General features: G+C 42.8%; 1 protein-coding gene across 1 annotated transcript in view; it reads left to right on the forward strand.

Annotated features, from left to right (window-relative positions):
* Window positions 1-27584, forward strand: part of SATB2 (SATB homeobox 2) — a gene marked incomplete at both ends in the record, with an annotated part of 130558 nt that overhangs the window by 68572 nt on the left and 34402 nt on the right. Inside the window, 2 exons of the mRNA XM_082484363.1 lie at window positions 9459-9931; window positions 22892-23104. Coding sequence (XP_082340489.1) covers window positions 9459-9931; window positions 22892-23104 — 686 coding nt within the window. The remainder of the gene's footprint in view (window positions 1-9458; window positions 9932-22891; window positions 23105-27584) is intronic.

The following is a 27584-nucleotide window of genomic DNA, read 5'->3' on the forward strand; positions in this document are numbered from 1 at the left end:
ACCCCACCCCAGCCCCTTAAGGTTTTAAGACATTCACAGTTTACTCAGCGGCACGAGAGTTAGTATACAGACAGATTTGGGAATTGGCTGGTGTGAGGATGGAGGCTTTTTGTCTTCTCCTGGCTCTGAGCCTACCACTTGGGATACGCGCAAAGACACGACTGAGTTTACAACAGGATGTCCACTCTTTCCAGTCTGCTTGAGATACACGTATATATTTGAAGGAGAGCCTATATTAATACAGTTCTGTACAATGGAAAATGTACAGTAGCTGGGAAACAAAAAGCTTGTAGTTCTTCTGTGAACTTTCTCTTCCCCTCGTGGATGTCTGTAATCATTTGGGGTGGTAATTGAGCTATCTAGCTTGTACTGTAATTTTGTTCAGAATATGCACCGTGAATGAATTTAATATTACTACGTGAAAGCTTTTTTAAACTTTTTATTTATTTTTAAATTTTTCTTCTTTTTGAGAGGTGCAAGGTGTTTTAGTACACAGTTGTGCATACATGACGGGGTTTAAGTGTGTCTAAACCTACTTGAATGAAGAATTAGAGTTCCCCCTTTTTAATAAAGATTACGTATTAATCGGTGACAATTATACAGCAACGGTTTAGTCCAATGGTTCTTAAACTCTTTCTCCTGCCCAGTCCCACGGGGTTACTCCTCTCAATCTGAAAACCCCTCGTCTGGTTTCTCTAGATGCTGAACTTGCTAAAGCTGGGAGAAGGTATTCAATGTTGTTGAAATTGAGGATTTGAATAATTGTTTAAAAGGCTTGCATTGGTTCTTAATTTGATTAACAAATAGATACACAAATAAAAATTACACTTTGTAAGTAACTACATACCTATATATGTGTATGTATGGGGAGAGGTATTTCAGAACTTTGCCATGTAACTCAGATCATTGTCAAGGGATCGAGCTTGTACCAGTTACCTACTCATTGCCCAGTGTTTTGGGTTCGTAGCATTTAGAATATTTTTTAGCTCTATTTCTCAATAGATATTTCGCTTCCAAGTGTCATGCTTTCTATTTTTATCAGAAGGACTATCACTGTATCAGAATTCTTTCACAACTGAAACTCTTAACTAGTGTGAATTTTTTCTTTTTGCCTGATGACACGACTTAGCTCGGTGGGAGGAAGTTAGGAAGGCAGAGGGGAGAAATAAATACATTGTGAACTTAAAAATAAAAAGACATATTTTCTTTGTCTGCGTATTAAGAACATTTCATCATTGCTTCTGCCATCAGTGGCTGTCAAAATACAGCTTTCTGTGGATATGAGTTTTGAGACTGTGGCTGTCTCGAAGTTTTTGTGAAATGATGAGGCTTTCCAGTTTAAAGGAGGAGGGCTCCGTTACTTCTATTTCAACAGATCAGGAATGTAAGCAAAAGCTTTCATAGCTTCCTTAAGTTGAGAATCTGTTTTGGCTGCTCTTTGATTTTTCCAATATTCCTGATTTGTTGTTTGTGTGTTGTTTTATTCTTGAAAGTATGTTTGCTTACTTCCCGGAGCAGATAGACAGAGCAATCTGTTTTTCTTATAATGGGTCCTAGAGGCTGTTATAGGTTCAGAGGGGTTAGAAACAGGATTCAGAAGGGCTCCCAGCTCTGTTATTTCCAGGCGGAAGGAACCTAGGATTGCGGCACAGTGTGATAATGCCAGCGCAAGTCGGGGGAAAATTCTCTTTATGTGCTTTGAGGAATAGTTTTTAATTGTTCCTCTGAAGCAGATGTTGTGGAAGCCTCTTGAAAAAGCACACTAGATCTTTCCCAAGCAGTGTTTTTGACTTTAAAAAATATACTATTTATTGATACATGCACGTGTATATCTCTCCCTCTATGTAAATAGAGGGATTTATATATATGTATGTATGTATATATATATGCATATATAGATCTTGACCTTTTGCCATTTTAACAAACAGATTGAGGCAGAAATGTTAAGTTTTTTAGGAAAAGATCATTTCATGTCTTGTTTGGATATTAGTCGCAGCTCTGGCACTAAACCAGTTCGGGTCATTCAGGTCAGCTCTGTGGCTCTTGACATTACTGTAATTTTTCCTTTGCTTACTTTTACGCTCCTGACTGTGTGTTTATTTCACTAAAAATAGGACTTTCCTCACTTTCTTAAGGAAAAAGGAAAGAAAATAGATCATTCACAGGCAAGCTTTTCAGCATCTAGATGACACACATGACCTGAAGATCATCTCTGCCTCAGAGACATCCTCGTAGCCTGTGGACTGCTGTGCTGTTTTATGAGGAGAGTAGCTCATTGGTTTGTGCTGGTCATGAGCAAAAAGCAGCATCTCTCTTTAAATATAAGTTTAAAGTTGTCAAGATTCAGCAAGAGTTACAGACCTCTTGACTGCTGTTTTCCACACCCACATTAGCATTTTGTATTTCAGCGTTGTCCCTGATGTTAAGTGCCAGTTTGGGGGATTTGCGCACATGTATTGTTAAGAAACAATTTACCCACTGCAGTGCGTTCCAGGGGCTTTATAAGTTGTAGCCCTCTTGGCTGTTCCTCTCTGTGAAGAGAATTAAAACAGACCCTTTGGGTTTTTCTTTTACTTAAGCTTAACTTTTATCTAAAGTAAATGCATATATGAATTTCAACTTTGCAGAATGTCTTTCATGTCTTCTGGCTGTTTTGGAGCAGTGGCTCTCACTCTTAATAGCACATGAGTCGTGGCAGAAGGATATGTGTGATGAGCTAAAGGCATGTCTTGCGCGTGCATGTGGCTTGAGCTGCAGCCATTGCTGCTTTAAGGAACATATGTCAGTACAATAAAGGTTGGAAACCTTTCTGTAGAGAAACTGCCTAGCCGCTTGTCCCATGTCTTGTTCCTGCCGCGCAGGGACGTTATACCTTTTTTAATTAAGAGATGCTGACCAAACCTGCTGAAATAATGTCACTCAACTTGATGATTTTCATGTCTCCTGTTCCAAGTACAGTGCTTTTCTCAGTGAGGACCAGTTCAGTTCTGAGGCAGCGTCTTCTGCCCAGCCACTTTTGAATTCTTACTAAAGAGTGGTTGTCGTCTTTTTTAAAAAGCAAACACTTTTTTTTTTTCAATCTGCAGACTCTCAAAATGAATTTTCCTTCATATTAAAAAAAAATATTTTTGTGTGCTGCCAAACAGCAACATGTTAGCTCAAAAGGAAAGGAATTTTTAGAAAGTAAGCATTAGGGGAGATTAGATTGGAACAGGAGGAAGACCTGAAGCTTAGGTACAGGCATAAGCTCTCCTGGTGTGAAAGCTGCAATGTGGCTGTCTGTGATCACATGGATTTCTTAGAATACATAGCTCTGTCAGCAGAATTTAATTCTGTTCACTGAAAGTATCTGAAGAGTTTATAGATCTGTCTTAATGATGTTTGTATTCTGTCTCATTCCTTTCACCATCTCTGATGTTATGAGTCAGGAAGAAATGCATGTGTATCTCCTGGAGGGATTGCACAATTGACTGGGTATTCTAGGAGGTTTGCACCTCTCTCTTGAGGTGCACACGATAGGTTAGTACTTAAATAGCAGGACAGAATTCTGTCATAGTAGTTTGATAGGAAGGGAGATATTTTTATATCGGATGAGACCATCAGTCTGTCTAAACTGCTACTCTCTGTATTTCTGTCAGACAGTTCTGAGTAATGTTTGCCCTGCTTCTCCTTTTCCATTTCACCTGACCAATATTCCTGCATCAGACCAGGTGGTCGCTAAAACACCTTCAGCGTAATGCTTTTCTCTGCCCTATGGATCTGGCATGTTCTGTCTACAAATGTTGTTAACATCCTTATGAAGAAGTGAGTTTGTACTTCTGTGTGCCCTCTTGAACTTGTATAGTGACTCAAAAATAATCTAAAAATAAGATCATGAGTTAAATTCTTCTTTTCAGACAAGCATCTTTGGAAGCAATGCAATCCAGGGACAGCCCATCAGAAGAATATGTTTAAGCAGAATTGACAGAAAACTTGTTAGCATGTCTGTGTCCGAAGGGATGACTTGGATCTAGTTTTTGGGACAAGAGGAGAAGGTCAGCTGCACAGAGAGTCAACAATGTTAGTACACTCTGCTCAGTTCACCTGAAACTGATGCTGATCAAAGGCCCACTTTAATGATGGTTCTTCTAAATACAAAAATAGTGACTTGTGCTTTGGTGGGAGTTGAGCAATTTGCAACACAACAAAGAACAGACAATGGCCTTTCCTGTCTGTTTTCCATTAGGCTCGGATAAAGGCCTTTGCTACCCACAGCCAGCGGCCAAACAATTTCTGTATGTACTTGATACCTATTTTGAGGTTATTTGCTATCTTGCAGGAGTAGCGGAAGGGAAAGGTTTTAAAAGTTACAACTCCTTGTCAAGTCTGCCTCTCCAGTCAACCTGCTTTTTCTCCAGTCCTGACTGCAGGAACAAATGGCCCAGGCAGAGATCAGACAGTGAATGAAGTCAGTGAACAACTTTGGGTAAATATGAAGATTAGATGTTGAACGAAAATGAGACTCCTCAGACCAGCCCTTTGCACTGAAGTGGTTAAGTGGGCTGTAATTAAAAGAAATAAGTAATTATCCTAATTATAGATGAAAAGATACAGAATTACCACTTTAAAAGCACCTCCTGTGCTCTGGAGCAGTTCTGTTATTTACAAAGTGGTAGTTCGTAATTACGTAGCATAAGCAAGAGGGCATCCTCTTGGTGTAGTGCAGCAGCCCTGTCCCTCCGAGGCGGAGGGTGGTACTGTGCTGGAGAGCGCTTTGTCCCCCAAGCACAGCTCCAAAGTTCAAGTCTTGCTCCAGTGAGTAGGATGGTGCTAAGCCAGGAGAAACTGTGGGAACCTTTCTGTCTCAAGCTGACTGCAGGGCACACTAGAATTCACAGAGCTCTCCCTGCTTGGCCCTGACCACCACTGGTAGTGGCTTTTAAGATCACCAGGTTTTAAATAATAAATAAAACAAAGCAGCAAACTCTGCAGCACTGGAGAACAGCCCTGGGTGGTGACATCCTGTCACAAATGAAGCATGGCAATTCTGCCGGCTAGTAACTTATTACAAAACGTTTCTTTACCAGCCTCTTCTTACTCTGGGGCAAAGTGCCCGTATGCCTGTGGGACTGAAAAGTTCAGGACTTGCTGGGTCATGGGTGCTGGAGGGTCCTGCGTGTCCCCACTGCAGTGCGGTGCTGGGAGACGTGTTACGCTCTTGCTCTCCCTGCCGCATCCGTTATTGTGCACAGGAATTTGGTTTCCAGTGCTGTCAGTCAATTCAGTGCCGCTCCTAAGCCCTAAATGCCCCACAGGCTGTTTGTCAGAATGTTCCTATTAACAACTCAGTGAAAATAAAGGGTGAGGGGAAGGGAAGGTGGAGAAATAAATCTTATTTTAAATCTTTTAAGCTGGTTTTATTTCAAATGGAAAGTTGCATGCAGACCACCCCAAGTTATTGTGCTGTGGACTGCATCAGCTGCTCGACTGTTGCAAGGAAGATTTGGGTAGGGGTTAAGAGCATCACACAGGGGAAGGGTGCACTGGATTGCTTTTGTGCTGTATCCAGGAAGTTTCTAACTCACTATGGAGTTGAAATACATTGACACACGTGGTAATGATTATAAGAAGAGAAAGGAACATAGAAATATGACAATTTGCTGCTCCCATTCGGGGGATTATGTTGCTTTCTGACTGTCCTGTAGAGGTAGTGACATGTTGTAGGGGTATAGGAAAATGAAGGGCAGATGCTATCCTGGAGTGCTCTGAGAGCTGCTTGCTGAGCTTGGCACAGTACCTGTTGTCCAAACACCTCGAATCTGCCTACCTAGTCTATGGCTTCAGAAGGGTGGGTGGCTCTGAAATATGGCAGTAGCGTTGTACTTGGTTTTGAAGAGCTCTTCAAGGAAAGAGCTGCAGAATCGTATACCAGGCAGTGCAATGCAGGGAGAAAAGGGAAATGTCTGCCATGTCTTTTGCTGTGGTCACACCACAAGTGGAAGTGCGTAACAGCCTCCTGGACCAGCTTCTGTTTAACTAGCACAGGCATTGCTAGCAGAGGAACTTTGTCGGCAGTACTTGAACGTAGACAGCCCATGTCCATGGAGCCCCTTCCTTCCTAGTTTAGGGTCTTGGTGCTCTGTCTTCACTGCTTTGTATTCCAGTATATTCAAGCACCAGCCTGTTCATACAGGACTACGAGAACTGTAAATGTACCCTAGTTTGCATGGAGCAATAGCAAACCAGGGAAGGAGAAGGGAAAGACTGCAATGGGGTAGGAACATGGAAAATGGAGGATGCAAATGGAAAAACCCTGTCTCAAGAAGATCTAAGGCAAAACATTGATGTTGCAGCAGTTTTGTGGCTCCTGTATCCTTTTTTTCTTAGAGCACTGCCAGCAAGCTGGCCTGTCTCCCAGGGCAGTGCCAGTCTCCATCTCAGGGCTGTCTCAGGCTTGCTCTTGTCCAGCCCCACAGAGACCTACCAGTCCATAGTTACCAAAGAACAACAGGGAGTCTGATATGGGCAATGTGTTAGAGAAGGAAAGAGTCTTGAGGAGTTGAGTAATGCACATTTTTTCCATCCAGCGTAACTGTTAATGGTAACCTTTTATTATTGAAGTGGTTGAAGTGACTAGAATCTGGTTTGTTTATTAGGAGTATGTGCATGGCTGTATAGTCTTATGTGATCAAAAAAGGAAACTGATAATAAGGGAAAAATACACCTATGGAAGTAAGTCAGGTGATGTCTCTGTGTAATTGTAATTCCAAGTAGCACAGCAGAGATTAACAGCCTGGCAGCCTTTTCATCTTAAACTTTATTTTTATAGGGGTTTATAACTTGGCACTAAAGTCAGGAGTGGGTGGAAACTTGGCAAATGTGGTTCAGCCCAGAAACTGAATGTTATTTATATTTATTTCTCACCAAGTTTTCAAAAACACTTGGTTACTGTTTTTGTGTTCTAACAAGTAGTAATTTGTTGGTTTCAGTGACTTATTCTTTGTGTATTTCTTAAACTACAAAATAGTTCAGAACTTATTTCAGCTCTTCTGAAACTCCTAGTGGAAGGACTCTAGATTTCCGGGGATGTAAATGAAGACCAAAAGTAGTTCTTATTGTATTTTCTTTTAGCAGGATGCTCCAAGTATTTCATGTACACTGAGCAACATCTTTATTCTATTTACATCAGATTAATTCCTGATTGCCGAGTAGCTACTGCACCTTCGGAATAATTACATTTGGTTTTGCTGGCAATTGTGTGTATTTAATGGCATTACTCAGGTGCGGGCTTACTGCAGAGAGGCTGAGGAGGCAACAGTTAGTATGGCCATCTGGGGTCTGAATCATCCGCATCGCCGAACATGGTCTGGGGCTGTCGTAAAGCAGCCCCTCTTCCCGGCTTCCCTGCCCGCATATGACATCTCTATATCCATGCTGGGTCCATCCCTAGTATTAACACTGCTTATATTTCATACTTCGCATTGTTTTTGTGTCTGTTCCTAAAGGCCAGAGACTAGCAGTTTAGAGCTTTCTGTACCTGATTTTCAGGGAGGACTACTGACATCGTGAGGCGGGGCATTTGAATAGGGATTTTCAATATTTTCAGCAAACTGAAATACTCCATTGTGTTTCTGGCAGGCTGTGAGTAATGTAGCAAAAGGGTCATTTGCTGACAATAGTGTTTGTGTATTGCATGTATTACATTGCATTTCATAGTTGAAATATACTGCACAAATAAGCACTTATTTAGAAAATCAGTTGGGTTGAAACATTGGCTTTTGTGGAAAAATTGAATTAATTTTCTTAGACATGCTTAAATTTTATTTTAAAAGGGTTTTTTAAAGCAATTATTTCATAGAAAGTTAAAGATGTTGTGGGTTTTTTCTTTAAAAGAATGGGAAGAGGAAGTTAAAATTTCTTACAAGAAAATCCTGGGTACTAATTCACCCAGTTGTAAAATTCAGTACTTGTGATGTTCCGGAATGACAGCTCTAAAGATAGTAACTGTATGTGTTCGTGTGTGTGCAGGGCATGACTCCCTTCCCAGTGAGAATTCAACCCTCTCTGTCTGAGATTAACTGTGGAAGGTGAAAAGAGCTGTCTTTCTATTTAGAAGGAAACAGAGAAAGTCATCAGTAAACTGTCATCCTGAGTATTAACTGTGTAAAGCTTCAAAGCTTTATATAGATTAAGTTTTTAAAAAGAGTTCAAAGCCTTGTACAGTTGTTAATCATTACAAGTTATAATAGTATTATGGCATTTATGAAATAAATCCTATCTTGTTACTTGCTGAGAGCAATACAGGGATGAGCTGGTAGTTTTCTACTTGTATGTTATGCGTCCCTGAACACTTTACTGTTAGATCAATATATAAATGTCTATCCAATTGCATGTAGTGAGGCTCATGGAATCTGCAAGCTACTGTAAAATTACTTCTGATTACTTAAAATTATCTAATGTATATAAATAGTTACATAATATAGCTAATAGTTATATTTATGTACTTTTTAAACTTAATTTCCTATTTCAAATACTAATTTTAGAGGAAATGTAGCTTTGTAACGTACACGTTCAATTTTGTAGTTACATGAAAAGATATTGCAGTATTGCTGACATAAGATACTTAAAATGAACAATATGTATCTCTATAAAATTACATATATGCATTTGGTTTGTAGTGTTTAATTTTTTGTAGTAGGGTGTCACTTAAAGACCACAGGTCTTTGTTGTGCTAAACAATTATTATTTTTTTTTAAGAGAGTGGGGCCACTTTCTTTAAAGTGGACATTAATGCAGAGATGCTTTAAGATTTCTGGACAGAGTCATAGTGATGAGGCTTTGGATATAGGAACCATTGCTGCAAAATCTTCTAATGTGTGAATCGCATGGTTTTGTACCATGTTGTCATATAAACAGTTTGATTCTGCTGAAGTGCATCTGGGTGAATTGACGTTAACAGATAACTTTGTCCGCACGCAGCACAAGGCAGAGTTTTTGTCGGAAAAGATACAGTTGATGAGTTTGTAATGAGAAGCTGTTCCATCAGCTGCACAGGGAAAGGTCTGGCTTCCATTGGGGTTGTGTGAGTGGATACTATTTTGGGTTTCTTTCCTTCACCTAGATGCCAGTGATTCTGAAACATTCACCCCTTTTAAAAGTGACTCAATTTGGTGACAGATTCAAAAGTTAGTGACAGTGTAAGTGGAAATGTCCAAGCTCGTTTCTTTAGGAATGAGGCTGGAGAGGATACCTGTTACCAATTTGATAAGGAGGCTCCCTGAGCAGTGGGTGATGCCTGAGAAGTCCAAAAGAATGTTAATTATTGTTATTGCTTTCACTTTGTGCTGCTTTTGCTTATGTTTCTTTGTAAACTAAAGCGGGTGCTGTTGTGTACAGTCACCTGCAGTAACCCTTACTCTAACAGTCCTCTTGTAAGTGCAAACTGAAATGACAGCAAACTAATTTTTCTCTTTTAACAGTGGAAAGAGTGGAAAGAGAAAACCTTTCAGACTATTGTGTTCTTGGTCAACGTCCCATGCACTTACCAAATATCAACCAGCTGGCAACCTTGGGAAAAAGTAACGAACAGTCTCCTCATGGCCAAATTCACCACAGTACTCCAATCCGAAACCAAGTGCCAACGATGCAGACAATGATAAACCCCGGGCTCCTGTCTCCTCAGCTCAGTCCACAACTGGTGAGGCAGCAGATAGCAATGGCCCATCTGATAAACCAACAGATTGCTGTCAGCCGGCTATTGGCTCACCAGCACCCACAAGCTATCAACCAGCAGTTCTTGAATCATCCACCCATCCCTAGAGCTGTCAAACCAGAGCCATCAAATTCATCGGTGGAAGTCTCTCCAGATATTTACCAGCAAGTCAGAGATGAGCTGAAGAGAGCCAGTGTGTCTCAAGCTGTCTTTGCAAGAGTAGCATTCAACCGCACACAGGTATCCATTTCTGTTCTATTACCAAAAATTGCTGAGGGGGCAAAGTTGTGGCTCCTGTGGGGGCTGTATGGTTGTTGCAGATCAAGGCAGGAGGTGTGCCATAGAAACAGGTCAAACCACCCTCTGTTTTTCTTCCCAGTCTCTTTGTTGGGATTGAACAAGACTGTTTCTTCCTGGAACAGCTGTTCGTTTGCATTTGGTCAACCCTGTGCTGTTACCTGAGCTTTGTTCTCGAGCAGTAACTCTGCTTGTATGAGTTCTTCCCTGAGTTCCTCTCTGTGGTTGTAAACTTCCACAACTGCCCCTGCCTGACGGCCAGTAAGAGGTAGCAAGAGACTGTGAGAGTCAGAGGTGTCTTTGGGCTTCTCTTGCTTCCTTGGTTCCCTCCTGTGGTACAGCTAATGCCACAGCTAGTGCCAGAGGCTACTGCCACAAGAAATGTGTAAGACAAGTGTGTGCAGGCCTAAGGACTGACTGCTGGCAATTATGTATGCCATTTGCAGCAGATCGTGTTTGCTTTCATACATCTGACATAGGTTTCCTTACTTGCAGATGTTGAAATGATCGCATGATAGCGCCAGCTTAAAGCCTGGCATCTGGAGTACCCAGGCTGAATGCATGTCCAGAAAAACAGGCCGTTTACATTCATCCTGCTGCCATATACCATTCAAGGCATTCAAAGTGTGATCTCTCAATTGTTATGCTCTGTAATGAGGCTAAAGAAATGGAAAGTGGCTTTGTGTTTAATATTGGTACAGATTTCTGTGCAATCAGAGTTGGTCTTTGAGGTAAGCTTTACCAGCAGGAGAATACAAGGGCCACGTGTGTGTGTCTCCTAGAGGTCTGTCCCTTGCCCCATACACTACCTTCGTCTGTTCTCCTGGATTAATGATTTTCTTTGGCACTGCCATTTTGGAAATGCCATGTTATGAGGGAACTAATTAAAGTATGGAGCACATTTTTATTACTTCCCTTCTTCCATTAAATTCATAAGATGGCTGCACTCAGAAAAAACATTCACTTCCAATCAACGTGACTTTCAGTTCTGGGGTTAGCCTTGAGGATATCAAATGAAAACTACATAGGAATGTATGAGTATTTCCTCTTTAAAATGCTGCTTTTAATTTGGAAAAGCTTTTCATCCCTCTGGGATCATAACCCGTTGTATATAAAGCCCGGTATAATCAAGGTAGATGGTATTGACAGAATGACATATTCTGAACTTGAGCGAGAGGTCAGCAGTAATCTTGCTGGTGAGGGTTTCGCCACTGTCACTGAACACGAAGCGCTGCTTTAGGTGGATTGGGAGGGCTGGGTTGGTAATGCCAAACTCTGCCGTTAAACCAAAAGCTCATCCCCCAATGAGAAAGCTGTCAGACAACTTGTGTGTTAAATCAACTGCTCTCCTATAGTTTATAGTTCTCCTATATTTAAAAGGAGGCAAGGTTTTGATTCTGTGTGTCTAGGAAACCCCAAGTCTCGCGTATCACTGAGCAGACATTGCAGATGGACTTTCCAGGACAGTGGGGAAAAGGCAAGCATGTGAGTGAGACCGCTGTGGTCTTTTCCTAGAGGTGGCACAGCACTGCATTTGCCTGCGGTGTTTATTAGCAGCCACAGCAGAGATTGCACCACACTCTTGACAGATAATCTGAAATCTGGACTAATTCAACTGCAGAATGGTTTTGGGGTGGGGATGGGGCTTGGTTTTTTTTTTTCTTTTTACACCTCCTGCAGTGTTCTGTCATAGATCTAGTGGGTTTCGGGCACTAAAGAGGTATTTGGGTGAAATGTGGTTTCTTCCCAACTTCAGAGGCTCCTGGCAGTGTGACTGTGGGCCAGTCACACCTGACAGCATTTTCAAATGCTATGTATGCCTTAGGACACCAGGCATGTAACCGTTCGGACTGGGCTTGCTCATTGGGAGCACGGACCTGAGCAGACATGCCAAGGTAATGTCCTTTGAGAAGTTGCCAAGCAGCTTTCCTGGGCGAGACTACGCCTGGAAATGGGATGTGATGCTCTGTCCTCTGACGAGTTTACATTTGAGTTCAGTGTATAAAATGGGCTCTGTAATTCAGGGTACTAGTAGCACTGGTTTTGGCAGTCCTCCTGTCCTCCTGCTGACATTTATCTTAGGATGCACTAACTTCTCTAGCTTTTCTGTAGAAAAAAATATCTTTCCAATTTTGATCACTTCATTATGAAATATCGGACACATAATTTTATAGAAAAGGAAAGAAATTACCTACTTCTTAGCCCTCCATCATAAGTAATATGATGTACGATACAGTCCATGACCGTGATTCCAGAACAGGCAAATCTTAAACATACATAAAAGATTAGCTCATCTCGCAGTTGTGTTTCATTAGTCTACAGGGCCTTAATATAGAAGACTAGTAGGTCTTACATATAGTGCGTCATGTCCCTAGCAGCCATCACCGTAGCAAAAGAGTACATATCTATGCTTCCCTGTCCTCAGCTTTTAATTCCAACTCAAATCAATCTCCCCTCATGTCAGAGACTGTTTAAGGTATTAAGGCAGTCAGCCTTGCACTGCATAGTAGATGTGAGACGTTCCTACACACCCGTGGTGGAGAAGCAAACTCTGTAAAAGGCACTTGAAGTGGAAGTTCAAGTCTGTTCTGACCCCCTTGCGCTCCCCCTGCTGCCTCCAAGGATCCTTTCCTCTGGAGGTGCAGACATGTGTGTTTCTCTCTGGAAATGTTTGGGTTTGTTGCATTTCACAGGAAGTGCCAGCCTTAGAAACTGGAGGTCTGTTGTTTCTCATGGTGGTACCAAATAATAGATGCTGTATGCCAGCCAGCTAATAATTCTATTAATCACTGCATTATGGGCCACTGCTTTATCTTTCTTTGTGGTAGCTCTGTGGTGCACATTAGCCCATAATTAAGTATAGCTTCATGAAATATGTACTGTGAGCCTTGTTTAATAGATAAACTATTCTCTAATTTATTTTAAAGTCCAATGACCTACATACTCAATGCTGAAAACCCCCTTCTTACTAACATTGCTTCTCCCCTGAGACCTTCCATCTGAGCAAATCTGGTAAATGAAGTAGAGGAAGCTTTGATCCAAACTAGGCTAAATCCATCGAAACAAATGGCTGACACATGTATGTATGCGTGTGAGAAGGGGGACGTGAGAAGGGTCAGAAGAAGGAGAGGTGCAATTGTATGGTTTGTGAAACATCTGAATCTTCCTCTTAAAGTTGGAAATACACAGCTTAAGGCAGTATTTGCTTATACCTGTGGCTGTGTTGTCTGCACACACGAAAACAAAGCGCTTCAGGTTCTGTGACAAATCCTTTGTGTTTCCTGGGATGCAGGGCTCCCACTGATGTCCCACTCCGAGATGGGACTGAACGCCAGGCAGCTTCATACCTGCCATGTGCACGGGAGAGCTGCACGGGGTGTTTGGCTAAGAGCTGGCCCAGGCTGTGCTAGCCATGAAGAGGGTTTCTTTCAAACAGAAAATTCCAAAGTAAACATTATAAGATTTATTTGAAACTGGGTATGAAAAACCCTCAAAATGTATATGACTGATTTTTAGTAAATGCCTTGGGCTAACCTCTGCACCTTCTTATTTTGTCTTTAGAGAGTCAATGTCACAATTTTAATTCACCCTGCTATGGAATCTAAATACAGCAAACAGGACAAGTAGAGAAGAGTTCTTAGACCCACAGAGGCAACATAGTTATTGAAGGTGGTTTTAAGGACACCACTTCCAAAGAGTAGGAAATTCTCACCCATAAGTTGGAAATTTGCAGGCTCCTTGATTTGAATGTGTTGTTTACTGACATAGTTTGTTCCCTTTGTTCGTACCACTGCTATGAACTAATAGCCCACTAATGGAAAGCAAGGCATCCTTGTCTGGGTCTTAAAAACTGTGTGCAAGAGTGTGAGTGGGTTTGAAAGGAAGGCAGATAACTGTATGAGGCCCATCAAACACTTGAGAGTTACATGGTCATACCTGATACCTTTGTTTTAAAATTGAAGGCATCTTCATAAAGCATGTTTACATGCAGCCAAGCTGTAAGCTGAAGTTGCTATTAAAGTCTGATTAATACCTCAAATCCACAGGAAGAGCAAATCTGTCAGAGGCAGAGCAGGTGCACCTCGCACTTGAAATTGCCTTGTATGCATTTGTAAAAGCAGTCACAGCTTTGAAGAGGCCAAAGTGAAGAAAGCGCCTACAAGACACAGGATGCAGAGGGTGAGAAGGGTTTAAAGCGCAGGGGGAGCAGCTGTCCCTTGTTGGTCTCGAACAGTGCAGTAAAAAAGGGGCTGTCAGTGAAAGCTGGAGTTCTCCCAAAATGCCTACCTGTCTGAAGCATGCCTCTTCTTTGAATCAGGGTCACTTCCATGTGTGGGCCTGCTAGAGCAGAGATGCAGGGGTGGCAAGTAGTAACCTCTAGTAGCCTCTAAAAGCATGAGCACCCTTCAGTTCGGCCAGCAGAGCTACTGTGAAATGGGAGGCAGGACAGAAGGGGACTGCTGGCCAAAGCTGCTACCAAGGCTGTGGACTTTCTCCTGGAGGAGAATACACACATGGATTTTGGCCATTCTTGGGGCAGAGTCCTTGTGTTGTCTCCCTCTTGCACTGTAGTGTCTCCTAATACAGCATTTGAGTTGCAACCAAAAGGTTGTAATAACCAAAGCTTGTTTATCACAGGTTGTAATGTACTGGGAAATGGGCAGGTGGTGGTGGTGGATACAGAAGTAAGAGGACTATTTTAAAGCAAATGCATGAACATGCTATCTCAGATTTACCTTGTCCTTCTCTGGAAAGTTTTTTTTAGCAAATCTGGAGGTGTGAAATGGTCTGCACTCTTCAAAATCCTAGCTGGAAAATAGGTCATTTGAATCCTGCTTGCATAAGGAAAATGAACGTATTCTCCCTCCTCTACCTGCTTGCTTAGTGTATCTCTTTGCTGCAGGCTTGAGGACTTACAGTCAGGACGGTTGGTCGGGCTGTTTGTAAGAGTCCAGACAATCTAAATCACTGGACAAGTGAACGTCTTCTCTGCTCCTTGGGAGTGCCCAGTGGACTGCAAAGCCTATAGACTGAATGAGTGTTTCTGTTTATATCTTTCTTCTTTTTTTTTAAGCATCTTTTTTTTTTTTTGCCAATGTTTTGACATAATAGCCAAAACTAGTAAAACGTTTGGGCGACTGGCCAGTGCTTGTTTTACTGAACAGCCTCAGAAACTGGAAATATCCATGAACCTGAGGCTTTTTGAATGAAACAGTTGTGGTGCCAGATACAAAGAGAGCTGGGTAAAAACACCAGCATATTTGGGCTGCTTATAACTCTCTTCCCAAAGAGCACTGCTCCCTCCCTCCTGCCCGGTGTAGCTCTGGCTGAGAGCGTTGGCTTTCCAGCCAGCAGATAGGAAGGCAGCTCTCACCCAGCTCAGCTGCTGCCCACTTAGCTGGTGCCTACCTGTGCCTCTTTGGATTAAAGGAAGTAACAGCACAGGGAGGAGGAAACTCTGCTGGCCTTGGATGTAGTGAAATTCATGATGAAATAAACTAAACTGATCCAATTTGTTCAAGGGATTTGGCCGCACCTCTGCTGCAAGAGTGGGTTGAGGCGTAGGGAAATGCAGGATTGATGCTGGATGGTGCAACTGTGAGCAAGTCCAGGCTCCTGCAACAAGGAAGGGGGATGTAATGCTTCTGCAGCATGCAAAGGTGTTGTTGGTAAGTTATAGAGGGGCTGGGAGCTCTGAAAGCAGGAGCGTCGCTGCTAAGGAAGCTCCAAAGAAAGGCTTTGGAGGCAGGCAAGGAGAGAGGTGCGTGGTGACTCGTCATTTATGTCTAATTCTGCTTGCTTTGGCAAAATTCCCCCAAACTGAAGTGGGATCTGATAAGGGTCCTCTAAGAGGCTTTAAGATTAGAAATATAGTTTGTTGAAATAACTAACTCTTCCACCTCTACTTGCTTGTGAGCCAAATCCTGGACAGAATTCCTTCTGCAAATAATTTTCCCTTTAACTTAAGTGAGAGGAAGACAAACAGCTTTAATTCTCTGCCTGCTATCTAGTGAGACAGTCATGCTGCATTCATTGCTATGGTGTCTGCCCCATTGTGCACGGATTTTCAATTAGCGAGGGTTCTGGTTTTGGTTTTGGGGGGGATTTTTTGTTGGTTTTTTTTTTCCCCATAGAAAACTCTCTCTTATTGCATGAAACCCTTTCATGCTGCCTGCTTGTTTTATTCTTGTGTGTAATGTGGCACAAGCAGCGTTCTGTTGTACTCACAGGAAAGAAGGCAGTCTGTAAGGGAAGTGCTTAATTTAATAAATTGCAGATTTTTGGTACATGGGATATTTGTTCCAACAGTGGGTTTTGCACTGCCCAAAATTTCAGTTTCAATTAACTTAATTGTATTCAATAGGCTGAATGAAAAGATCTTAAGTAGTATGTGAGTCAGGCTTTCAGAATGTGTGCTTGTCGGAGTCAGCTTCTGCCTGCTCAGCTGATGCACGGGAGTCCTGAGCCTTGGAAGCAAATGCACGTATATACAGAGTGTGCACGAGCTGTGTGTCTTGCTCGTTTTCCAGCATATTTCAGTATAAAGGTTTGACATTCATGTCATATAAATGGTGGCATTTCGTGGCTGCAGGTGGTAGGTCTTTCTCTGCCTCCTTTTCCCCGTGCATCCACATTCAGCTCCACATGCACATCCTGTCTTCCCTCATAAAAAGAGATACCATAATAAAAAAGAGGCTTTATTAAACTAATGCAATAAAGGCATTTTCTTTGAGGATTTAAACACTTCATTTTTAATAATAAAAATCAAATTTTCATTGTTGCACCCTGTATAAGTTTTATTCAAATCAGCCTCTAAATGCTTTGCGCCTAAGCAGCTCTCTCCTGAGATGTATGTATTTTAGCATTAGTTAAATGAGTTTAAGAACGAGGCTTATACTCTGGCTGTAGGCAGTGAATCTAGAGATCAGGAGATTTCTTTTAAATGAGGGACTGGTGTGATGCATTCAGCTACACTGAAGGGTACTGGGAGACAGCTGGTCTCTCATACATGCTGATGGAAAACCAGTCAAAGTCCTTTGAGTTCTGAAGTTCATGTGAACTGACACGAATGTGGCACCACACATTTTGCCCATTGAGACAGAAGAGATGGTCAGGGAACAGGGTGCAAACACAGTTTTGCCTGATGGAAACTGTGACAAGATGGATATGAAGGTGCTTGGTTTGGCTAACCACTCAAAAATTTCCACCGATTATCTAAAGCAATTTAGCTCAGCAAAATTGGACTGGACATGTTGCCAAGGATAACCATTTCTAAGAGACTTCCAGCACTTCTGCTTCATATCCTAGCTGGAATTAGGAAGAGGTGCAAGGGAATGGAAACAAAGCAGTGAGCGTTTGAATATGAGCTTGAGTTCTAAGAAGCTTACAAGTACTTCATATAGAGGTTCTTGTCGAGTGCTGTATACTTAGAGGCAGAGAGAAGTCTTTTTTGAATTGTTGAATGTATGTTATTCAGCCCAGAAGACAATGTGGGAGGTGGGACCTGGAGTAAATGCAGAGAGGGAAAGAGATGTCATGGTAAAAGCCTGCCTTGATGTGAGAAAAACACGGCAGGTAGAGGCGCTTTATTTCCTTGAAGGATGATGAGAAGTTGGTGCTTCTGCTGCAGAGCTCCCCAGGCTGACCTGCCTCCTCTAGCTTTCAGTTGCGAGTAGCAAACAATATTAAACAGTCATTTTAGCCTGGCAAAATCAAGTTTGTTGTTGTATGCTGAAGGTATGATTTCAGTGCAGTTCAGTAGGAATGAGCGGCTAACCAGGGGTTCCCCAAGTGCTGCCTTCTGTGCTAGAAATAGGCCTTGTGTGCCGAATTGGGATGCTGAGACGGGACAGATTTACATCACAGGTTTACATCATCATCTTTGAGATTCAAATGTTGAGTTTGAATAAATCCCTACATTTTCTGATTCCTGATCTGATATACCTGATGGGAAGCAGTATAGCTTTTCTATGGGACTGTCAGTTACAAGAACTGGGCTTAAAGTACTTGGAGCTTTAAGTACTACAGGAGCAATATTTTTGTAGTATTTCAGCGTTTTCTCTGTTGCTTTTGGCAATAGCTGAAGTATGGAGAGGCACAAATAAACCGAAAGTATGAAAAAAGTGTTTATGCTTTTTTAGTCCTTCATATATATATAATCTCCTTATACAGAACATAAAAACTGAGGTTTAGCACATTAGTTAGGTTTATTTAAGTTTTTGCCTTGGCCAGCATTTCAACTGTCCAAAGACTGTTTTGAACCTTAGTGCCTGCTCTCCTAGACTCATTGCTTAGGTCTGTTGGAGGTGGAACACAGCTCCCATCCAAGTCATTGAACCTGACGTGTGTGAGGTCCTGACCCGTGCTTGCAAATCTCCTGCTGCCTGACGGCCCTCATCCCCCTCTGTCCACAGGACATTGGTGTCTGGGCTGCACTCAGCATGACCTCCTTGCTCCCATCCAGATTGCTTTTGAAAAGCTCTGGTTGCAAAACTGTCCTGCATTTGGTCCCTGGTAGTGCAGTCTGCTGTCCCACTGAGATCTCATTTACACCCTTCCCAGGCGTGAGCCAAAGCCCTTTGGGAAGAAGGCAGAACGGTCTCGCTCGCCTTCTGTGGGCTTTGGTCAAGCCTTTGCGTAGGCCTCGAAGGCTGGTCCGTTGGTCCTTCAGATGTAGCAGTCAGCTTGAATAACATTCACTCTACATTGTACTGCATCATCTTTCAGAAGTTGCTTAAAAAAAAGATTTCTTGCCCTGAGGTTTGGGTTGTTTGTCCTGGAAATCCTGTAGTTAATAAAAATAAAAGAAATGAGTTCACAAATGGGGTTTCATGGAATGAGCGCAGAGCAAACCCCCACGACAGTGACTTTGCTGGCTTGAAGGACTACATTTCAGCTAGTTTGAAAAAACACTGTCAAAATTAATCCTACCTTAAATAGATCCAGTGACTTTTTTGTTTTGATTGGACATGTGCTCCTTTCTCCACCGCTGGTATTATTTTTTTAAAGTCAATTATGGATCCAGAGTGTAATTTTTAAAATGGTGCAAGTTCCAAGGGCAAACCAAACTGTGCCTGCGCGGAGTCCTTGTCTCGGGGTGAGCACGTGCCTCATTTGTGAGCACGGCCTGTGTAAACATAAACTTTTCATCAGTTGCCTCTTCAGCAGCTGCTTTAAAAATGATGCACAAGAGTGGAAAAGCAAAGATATTATCAAGCTGCGTGTCCTAAAATGTATCCTGAGAGCTGTGTTCAGTATAGAAGATCTGTTTGGCTGTTTAAAAATCAGTTTGAGACTTTCTAGTCCCTGAAGATCATCTTTTAGGTCTGCAGAGTTGGTTACTCTGCAAACTGCCAATTTTTTTTTTCTTTTTTCTTTTTTTTTTTTTAATATGTGAGATGTAAGTAAGTCGGAATGAGCTAATTTAGCCCATGGAATTTTATAACAAATGTACGAATGCTGTGGGTTTCCCTCCCTCACCCCCTCCAGCAGGAACATAATTTGCAGAAATGAAAACAGTCCCTGGCTGGCTTTAGGGTTTTCTCAAAAATAGAAACAGTAGGGTTTGTCTGGCAGGGCCAGTTTCCTCACCACACACCTGGTGTATATCACTTTAAAAAATATATTATGCCTCATTAAATTACAATTAAATGAAATCATGATCATTTGTTTTTCTGGAAGGAAGATGTTTTGCATATTGAAAGCCTAATTTGTTGCAGGTGACAAAAAGGCTGAACAGATTATTTAATATCACTTTATTTTTTATAATGTTGCTCACTGGTTAGTTTGTGTATACTTCAGTAGCTCAGAATTATATTATTGTAAACGTTATTGCTCTCAAGATACTTTATTTTATTGTCCTAGCCTATCACTCAGCTATCTAGCCACTGTTGTTTGCCAGCGTTGTTTATCTTCAATTGCAGGAGGACATGAGATTTTTCCCTCTGAGTCAGTTTTCTTATTATCTGTCCTGCTGTTTACATGGTTCCTAAGCTGCCGAAGCACTTGGAGGAGCTGCAGAAAAACCCTCTTTGCAACCAGGTTTCCTACCTGGGGGCCTGGAGCAGGGTATGGGGGAGCAGGGTTCGGCCCCTGTGAGGGGCTGCCTCCGTTGCGGCGCTGGGGGAAGGAGCTGGTCCCTCAACCTGGAGCAGCTGCCTGCATCAGGAGGTGAGGCTCCCGGCAGCTGTACAGCCTGGCGATGGAGCAGCAACGCAAAATATTGCTACGTCCCTGTAGCAGAGGTGAGACCCTCGTAGAAGCGTGAGACGCAAGCTAGGCTTCAAAACCACTGAATCTACCCCATGATAAGCTGTTTGTGGTGATGAATCAGAGCCTCCAAGCACAACGGTTGGTATCTCGGGCAGTGAGATACCTCTTAGTGCTGTGACCAAGACACTTGTACCTGTAAGCCTCTGATTTACATAGGGAGTCAATGACTGCACACAAAAGTAATTGCTGGCATGCTTTCCCATATGTTTCTGCTCTCCATTTTTGAAATTGGACCATAAATTTAGCTAGGCTAAGATGGAGGGGAGAAAAAGCTGTCTTAGAGTCAGCTCCAGTGGCTTTCAGATACCTTTACTTCAACCTAAACCCATTAATTTTTGAAGCTGACCTTTTCTTTAAAAAGAAGTTATGTATCCTTTAAAAGACCCAGGAAATTAAGAATTTACAGAATATGTGGAACTGATATTTCATTTATTTACTGCATTTGGAGAATTTTCTACTGACTTTAAGGGAAAATTATAATAGGGACTTGCTGTATCAGTCTTGGGATCGTTCAAGTCATGGCTTCAGGCTTCTGTAATGTCCTTTTTTGGTTAATCTCCCTCAACCTGTGAGACTGGCAGCCTTTGGAAAGCTTTTCAGAATATCCCTAGCTTCTCTGAGGGGTGGTAAACCCTGAGGAAGAAGCCAAGTATGAGCATGCAGTTGTGTTGAGGTTGCAGAGAATACCAGAGGCCAGCCCAGCATTGCACCTTCAAACTTATTCCCAGTGTAGACCTTTTTCACCAGCTGGCTTCTCTCTCCGATCCCATTTCTGACTGGAGGGTCCCACCATGGCTCCATTCCCAGCTTCAGTCCTTCTGATAACTGCTATCATAATTGCAGGAAAATGTAATTGGGAATCTCTTAGCTTGATTATGTAGATGAGGAGCTGAAAAGATAGAGCTGTGTGCAGCCTACCTTCAGGTTGTGTGTGGTGCTTGTTTTGAGCACTTCTAGTGTAAATGCTGCTGAAGTAGAGCTTTCATGTATGTGTTTTAATGTAGGTGTGTAATAACAAATGCAGATGTAGATATGTCATTTGCTGGTCTGTTGGTTTTATCAGGAAGTCTGGTAAATAAGATCAATGTATACTAAAAATGTTGGCATTTGGTTAATTGGCCAACTGTAGTGGCAGTGTTTAGGAAGGCTTTTTGGAGTAGACTCTCGGGTATGGAGGAAAATAAACTAAGACTAAATATTACTGGTTTTTGACTACGGGGTTGTTTTCTAGTAACATTTTTCTTATAAGAAAGGAGTAAGCCTGGACTGCACTCGCAAGGCAGCTTGCCTCAGTCGTGGCTGTAAAGTAACTGCAAAATGCTCATGTCAGCAGTGACAGCTAAATCGTATCTGGGGCACTGCGGTGTCCCTCTGCACGCAGCTGCTGAACGTTGCTCCTCTCACAGAGTAGGTTGAGGTGAGCCCACCGAGCCCCGACTGGGATTTCACATGGCTTCTATGACCAGCATTCCTGGGAGCAGCGGTGCAGGGAGCATCTGGCTCGTGGCAGGCGGGAAACGGGAAGGGTATCGGACTGCTCAGGGAAACATATTGGCAAAATATCCTTTTAAAATAACGAGCCTCTGACCGCCATTTCTTATGATGTGTTATAAGTAGTCTCAACAGGCAGAAAGGATCCCCCTCTCTGCTTTGTTGCACACCAGTACATTTAAACATCTATCGTTCACAAAATTGCTGTTAGTGCTTTTTGGAGTGAAATACCCATTTGTGACGTGTCGGGTGTGAGCGGTGCCTGGGGGGAGCTGGTGGCACATGCTGTGTGCCGGTAGTTTCTGTAGGCCCTGATCCAGGCTCGTGTGTTGTGCCTTTAACTCCCAGCAAATCTGTGGAACTGTTGAGTGTGAACAGTTATGCATACATTTAATCCCATCATTAGATTTAAGCCTCTTTTAATGACATTTTCATCTCTCCAACTCTTTTTCTTTCCCTCTTTTTTTCGGAAGTGCTGTGCTGGTTACATCCTGGAATAATGGCTTTTGTAAAAACTAGATGAATATGGTGTTCATTCATGGTTGCAATGTGAGGCCTGTGGTATTTTAAAATGAGGCATGAAAGAATGGGTTAAATCCCTAAAGCTGGATGCTATGGCTTTATTATCGCTCCATTTTTCTCCTCTCAGAAATGACTGTCCAAACCAAAATGAACGGACTGTAACATCAAAAACCAGCCAAACGTTTTTCTTTATAAACCTCCTGCACTATTTAAATGTCGAAACTAAATTTACCAACCTTGGCAGATTTGTCAAAGATGAACAGGATTGCCAAGTGTTCCCAGCTTCAAGTAGGGGGGGGGGGAGAGAGAGAGAGAGATCTAAGAGCTCCTAAAATATTTGCAGCAAGCACCTGGTGGTAACTGCAATTTCTTCTACGGAATGCACCTACCTTCCTATCCAGCATCTTCATACTCAGAAGCTTATTACAGTGCCAGAATAGGACAGTCCCAAAATAAACCCCAGCCCCCAGAAGACACTTTCCTACCAAATATCCCCTCTGGGAGAGCCCATGAGATTCTGGTGTAGGTTCTCAGTATTGCGACCCAGCTGGTTACACTAAAATTAAAAAAAAAACCAACACATGACTGGGCTTTTTTTTTTTTTTTTTTTTAAACCAGGGCTTGTTGTCAGAGATCCTGCGTAAAGAAGAAGACCCTAGGACAGCTTCCCAGTCCCTCCTGGTAAACTTAAGGGCAATGCAGAATTTCCTCAACTTGCCTGACTCAGAGCGGGATCGTATCTATCAGGATGAGAGAGAGAGAAGTATGAATCCCAATGTGAGCATGGTGTCTTCAGCTGCCAGCAGCCCAAGCTCCTCCAGAACCCCCCAGGTAAGATGCTATCCCTCGTTACCTGTTTGTTGTGTGGATTAGTCCAGAGGAGTTCCTCTCCACCCTTCCCTTGTCTGTTGCTCACCTTGCCCAGATGAGTTGTGGAAATCCTTTTGTAAGGTTTTGGAGTGGCTGTTAAGAGATGTTTAGTGGATTTCAGCAAGACATTGTGATGATGTTTCTAGCTTTAAACAATATTATAAATGCAAAAAAGTGTGTACCATTAGCACCTGAAAGAGTGCGTGTGGGCATTACATACAGGCTGTTGATGTATGTCCACTAAATGACTATTATAGAATATATTATGGAAAGACAGTAGATACAACTTTTTATCTGTGTCCATTGCATTCTGCAGAACACGGAGGAAATTTCTGGGCTTGAGGAGAGGTTCATATATGTTGCAATACAAAGTGTGTAGTGAACAGAGGTCTACAGTGAATTAGATAGACTTTGCTAGAAATCAGTGTGCTCCTTATTATGCATAGGAAATCACAGTCCTTGAGTTAGAGGTTTACATGGGTAATTATTTGAAGTACAGAAAGCAGAGATGGGCCGGGTGCTGGGAAGGAAGATGATGCTGTACAGCTCTAAACCAGCTGTCATCTCATTGACTTAACTGCACGTGTTTATTAACGTGCTGTTGCCGCCCACTTCTCTGGTAGGTTGTTCCCTTGCACTAAGAGCGAGCATTCACATACTACACCGTAATAGTCATCCCCCCTTTTATCAGGCTGCTTGCAGTCCCAGACATAGACTCTGAAAAAGCGAGGGTGCTTGCACAGAGGTGATGATTAACTCCTGTCATGACATTTGCCTAACTTGAGTTTGAAATTTTTAACTGCGCAGACATGATGAATCAGTTATAGCACTTCGCTTGATCTTTAGTAAATGGGGCCGTATAACCCTCCGGCTTTGAGGCTTTCACAGTCATGTAGTGTGCAAAGTCTCGGGCTGTGTTAGCCGCGCTTATAATAGTATTACTGAGCACTTCTCGTACTGAATTCTGTGGCCACAGCTGCTAAAAAATAAGTAACCGTTTTGGAGGGAGGGAGAGTAGTTTTACTTGCAAACTGATCATCCTTAAGGAAGGTGTGTTGATTTTGTAGAAACTGTTGAGCTTGTTCAGTTTAACCCTGGCGTTTGGGTGCACTTCACCACAACACATGACGTAAAGACGCTTGCTTTCACTGCAAGCAAGCATATCCTGCCAACCCGAATTTGACACTGAATTTTTTTACATGGGAAACTTATTGTATAACTTCTAGCTTTTTCAGTTACCTTTCAGTGAAAATGAAATTATAAAGTGAACTATTTTAATGTTTAAGGAGTGTATCCACTTTCTGCATTTATATTTATTCATGAAAGAATTAGCTTATTGCTACTTACATTTATTGCAATAGATTTCGCAACTAAAATCAAACAACAGAAGGAAATGGAGAGGTTAGATGCAATCCAGTGAGAAGAAAAATTGGATCTGTTGCCCCGTCTCATTCCTCTGTTGAAATATGACATTTTTTCCCATGATCTAGCCACAGCCACAGCTAGAACATTATTTAAAATAAAGGAAATTTTGCCTGCCTTTTTAAGAGCTGAGCATTGCTAGAAAACTGTACTCTAGAAGCATAAAGCAGCCCATACTTGCCTTATTTTGGCTTGAAGAATCTGGCAGAATACTGTGAGGTTTTTAATCAGTAAAAGTGACACACAAAGGTTTGTGTACCCAGTGCTCGCCTTGTGCCCGCTGGATAACATTTCCCAGCCCTCAGAGGGCCAGCACCAGTCAGCACAGGTGCTGTTTTGACAACTTGGACACCTCTGCAAATGAGGCTGCTTCCCAGCTCCCGGGCAGGCAGCGCGGCTATTGCGCTTCCCCATATGCCTGGTATTAGTTCTGACGAGACAAATGCCATCCTCGCGTGCAGCGCAGCGATTCCCGGCAACGTTGCTTCCCCAGGCAGGTATGTTACCTACCCCGAAGTGGAGTGCTTTGGGGCGGCAACGGTAGGAGCTGTACTGTCCTGTCAGGAAATGCGTTTGGGTGCCAGAGAAGTTGATGGAATGGCATTTGGAAACGTGGTTTCCATAGATACTGATCTCCTGCGGCAGTACTTCTGGGAATGATGCTTGAGTGCACTGGGTAGTAGGAGGAGAGCACTGGCAGATGATACCTGTGGCAGTGCTGGTGCTGGGGCAGTTGTGCAGGCAGGTGTAAGGGCACACAGAGCAACCCGGCTTGGCTCTCCCTAACTCTGAGCCAGCCCCTCGTGGGTGTCCCCTGCTCAGGACCTGCCCCAAGGTGAGAATGGCAGATTGATCCAGCAGACGGGTGTGAGTGCTGTGGGGACAAGGCTCTGAGCTCTTCGGGGTTATTGCGTGCCCGTGGAAAACCAGCAGTAATGTCTGGTTTTCAGCGCTCTGGCACTGTGGTTGCAAACACTTCTTTCTATTTTGCCCACTGTTTGCAACAATTTTTCAATAATGGCAAACTTCTTGTTAATATCAAGACCAGTTTTGAATCTAGACCTCTAACATAAAATACTTTATTTTAGTCACTGTGATATTTTGGTTTGGTATTTGCCCTACCTGTTTTGGTGATTAAATAAAAAATGGCACAGGTTTCAGGGTGCCATTCAGGCTGCCTGTAGGGCAGGCTCATTTCTGATGCGTGGCGGTGGAGCTGGCAGTGTAGGAGACCCATGCAGGATGGAGCTGTATTTTAAATCTTTGTCTTATGTGATAATTTTGTTCTTCCTACGATCCCAGGCCTCCATAACGGCCTTTGAGGCCATGGTGACCTCAGCTGCTGAGCTAGCCAAAGGCTCCAGAGACTGGGAAGGTTGTTGTTTTTTTTTTTTTATACCCATCAAAGCACTGCAAGGCCTTTGGTAAAATTAAGCTCCGTTAAATGAGTCCTGACAGACTTGGACAGTCCTCTTCCTTCCCATGATCTGTTTGTTATTTTCTTCTGTTTCTCACAATTGCCCCAACTCTCATCTATCTGTGAACGTTGAATTTTGGAGCGTGGTGTCTCTGTCAGTCCATCCATTGGGCTGTACCCTGCGTGTGTTCATGGCCTGTGGATGATGGTGGGTTTAGCACTGGCCTCCCCGGGCACGGGTGGCTCTGGTCTGCCCCAGCTGCTGTCCAGCTGTAGGCAGGGGGCTAGCCTTAGCAGGAGCAGGAAAATCTTAGGCCCTTTCTCTGTGGGTCCTGCCTACAACAGGCAGGGAACAAGCCCAGAAGAGTGCCTGCTGAACTTGAGGGTAGGAAAGGGAGAAGATGCAGGTTGGTTAAAGCTTTATCTGGAAGCGGTAGGAAGAGTGATTAGTCTAGATTTTTGTCTTGATTGGATTTTGGCTCTGTTATTAATGTGGCCTTTGGTACAGAAAAGATGTTAGGGAAAGGAAGATTTGGAGGACAGCAAAACAGAAGGTGAAGTTCAGAAGGTTTGGTTTTTCCTAGTTAACCTTCCCATTAACAAATAGGCATTTGGGCATGTCTGTCTAGTTAAAAATTAACATTAGATGTACTCTAGCAGGCTTCAACTCTGGCACAAAAACAGGAGCCAGCTGAAAAGGTTTATAATTGGGCCAAATATCTGAATGTCACCAGTGTTTATGGGAGGTTTGGATCTATTGGGAAGTGTAAGCTTTGCCAACTAGGTAGTTTTGTTTCCCAAGACCTTTACATCTTAAGAGAAAACAGAGATTTTATATTGGTAACCTACACAGTTCCCTTAAAAGGTGTAAGGGGTACAGTATCAGCCCTAGTATCTCTTCTCTTTGAGCTCAGGAAAGCAAATGAGATCTGTCTCTCCAAGGGGCTGCTGGTACCAGGAGTGCTTAGCGAGCATCGCGCTGCCCTCTCTCCCTCGCCTGCCAGTACGTCCTGGGGACTGCCACGGCCGAGGGGCTTTAAAATAAAAGTCTTGTAGCAGCCTGCTGAACTGTATTGATAGAAGCCTTGTAGGGGTAGTCCAGCCTGGGGAAAGTACTGGCAGCATCCTTTTTTGTCCTTCATTTGTCACAGAAGCTGATGGGAAATCATTCAATTAAAAGGAGTGCAGCGGAATACACAAAATCTCAATATGAGTTTAGGAGAATGAGGGCAGCACATCAAAGGCATGCCAAAGCCCAGCTTTATGAAATGATTTTTTTTTTTTCATTTCCACTGATTTCCTAGGTGAAATTAGGTGACTGTCTGGCTAGCATAATGATGATAAGGCTGGGAAACCATACATACTCAAATGACATACGTATAGTTTTAATAAAGGATGAGGGAGACTTGAGGGAGTGCATTAAATTGAGTAATAATTTATTATTTAGAGACCTCTACCCATTTACTCATTTTTTCTGGGAGAATTGGCTCTTCCTCCAAGGTGTAGGCCACTTTTAGAGAGGGGGGAGAAGGTAGAGGCTGGTGCCTGCGCCGCAGTAGCTAGCTGGCAAAGCCAACTTCAGCAACTGCCTGCAGCCGGGTG

This window comes from Vanellus vanellus, assembly GCF_965231255.1.
Source record: "Vanellus vanellus genome assembly, chromosome: 5".
NCBI lineage: Eukaryota > Metazoa > Chordata > Aves > Charadriiformes > Charadriidae > Vanellus > Vanellus vanellus.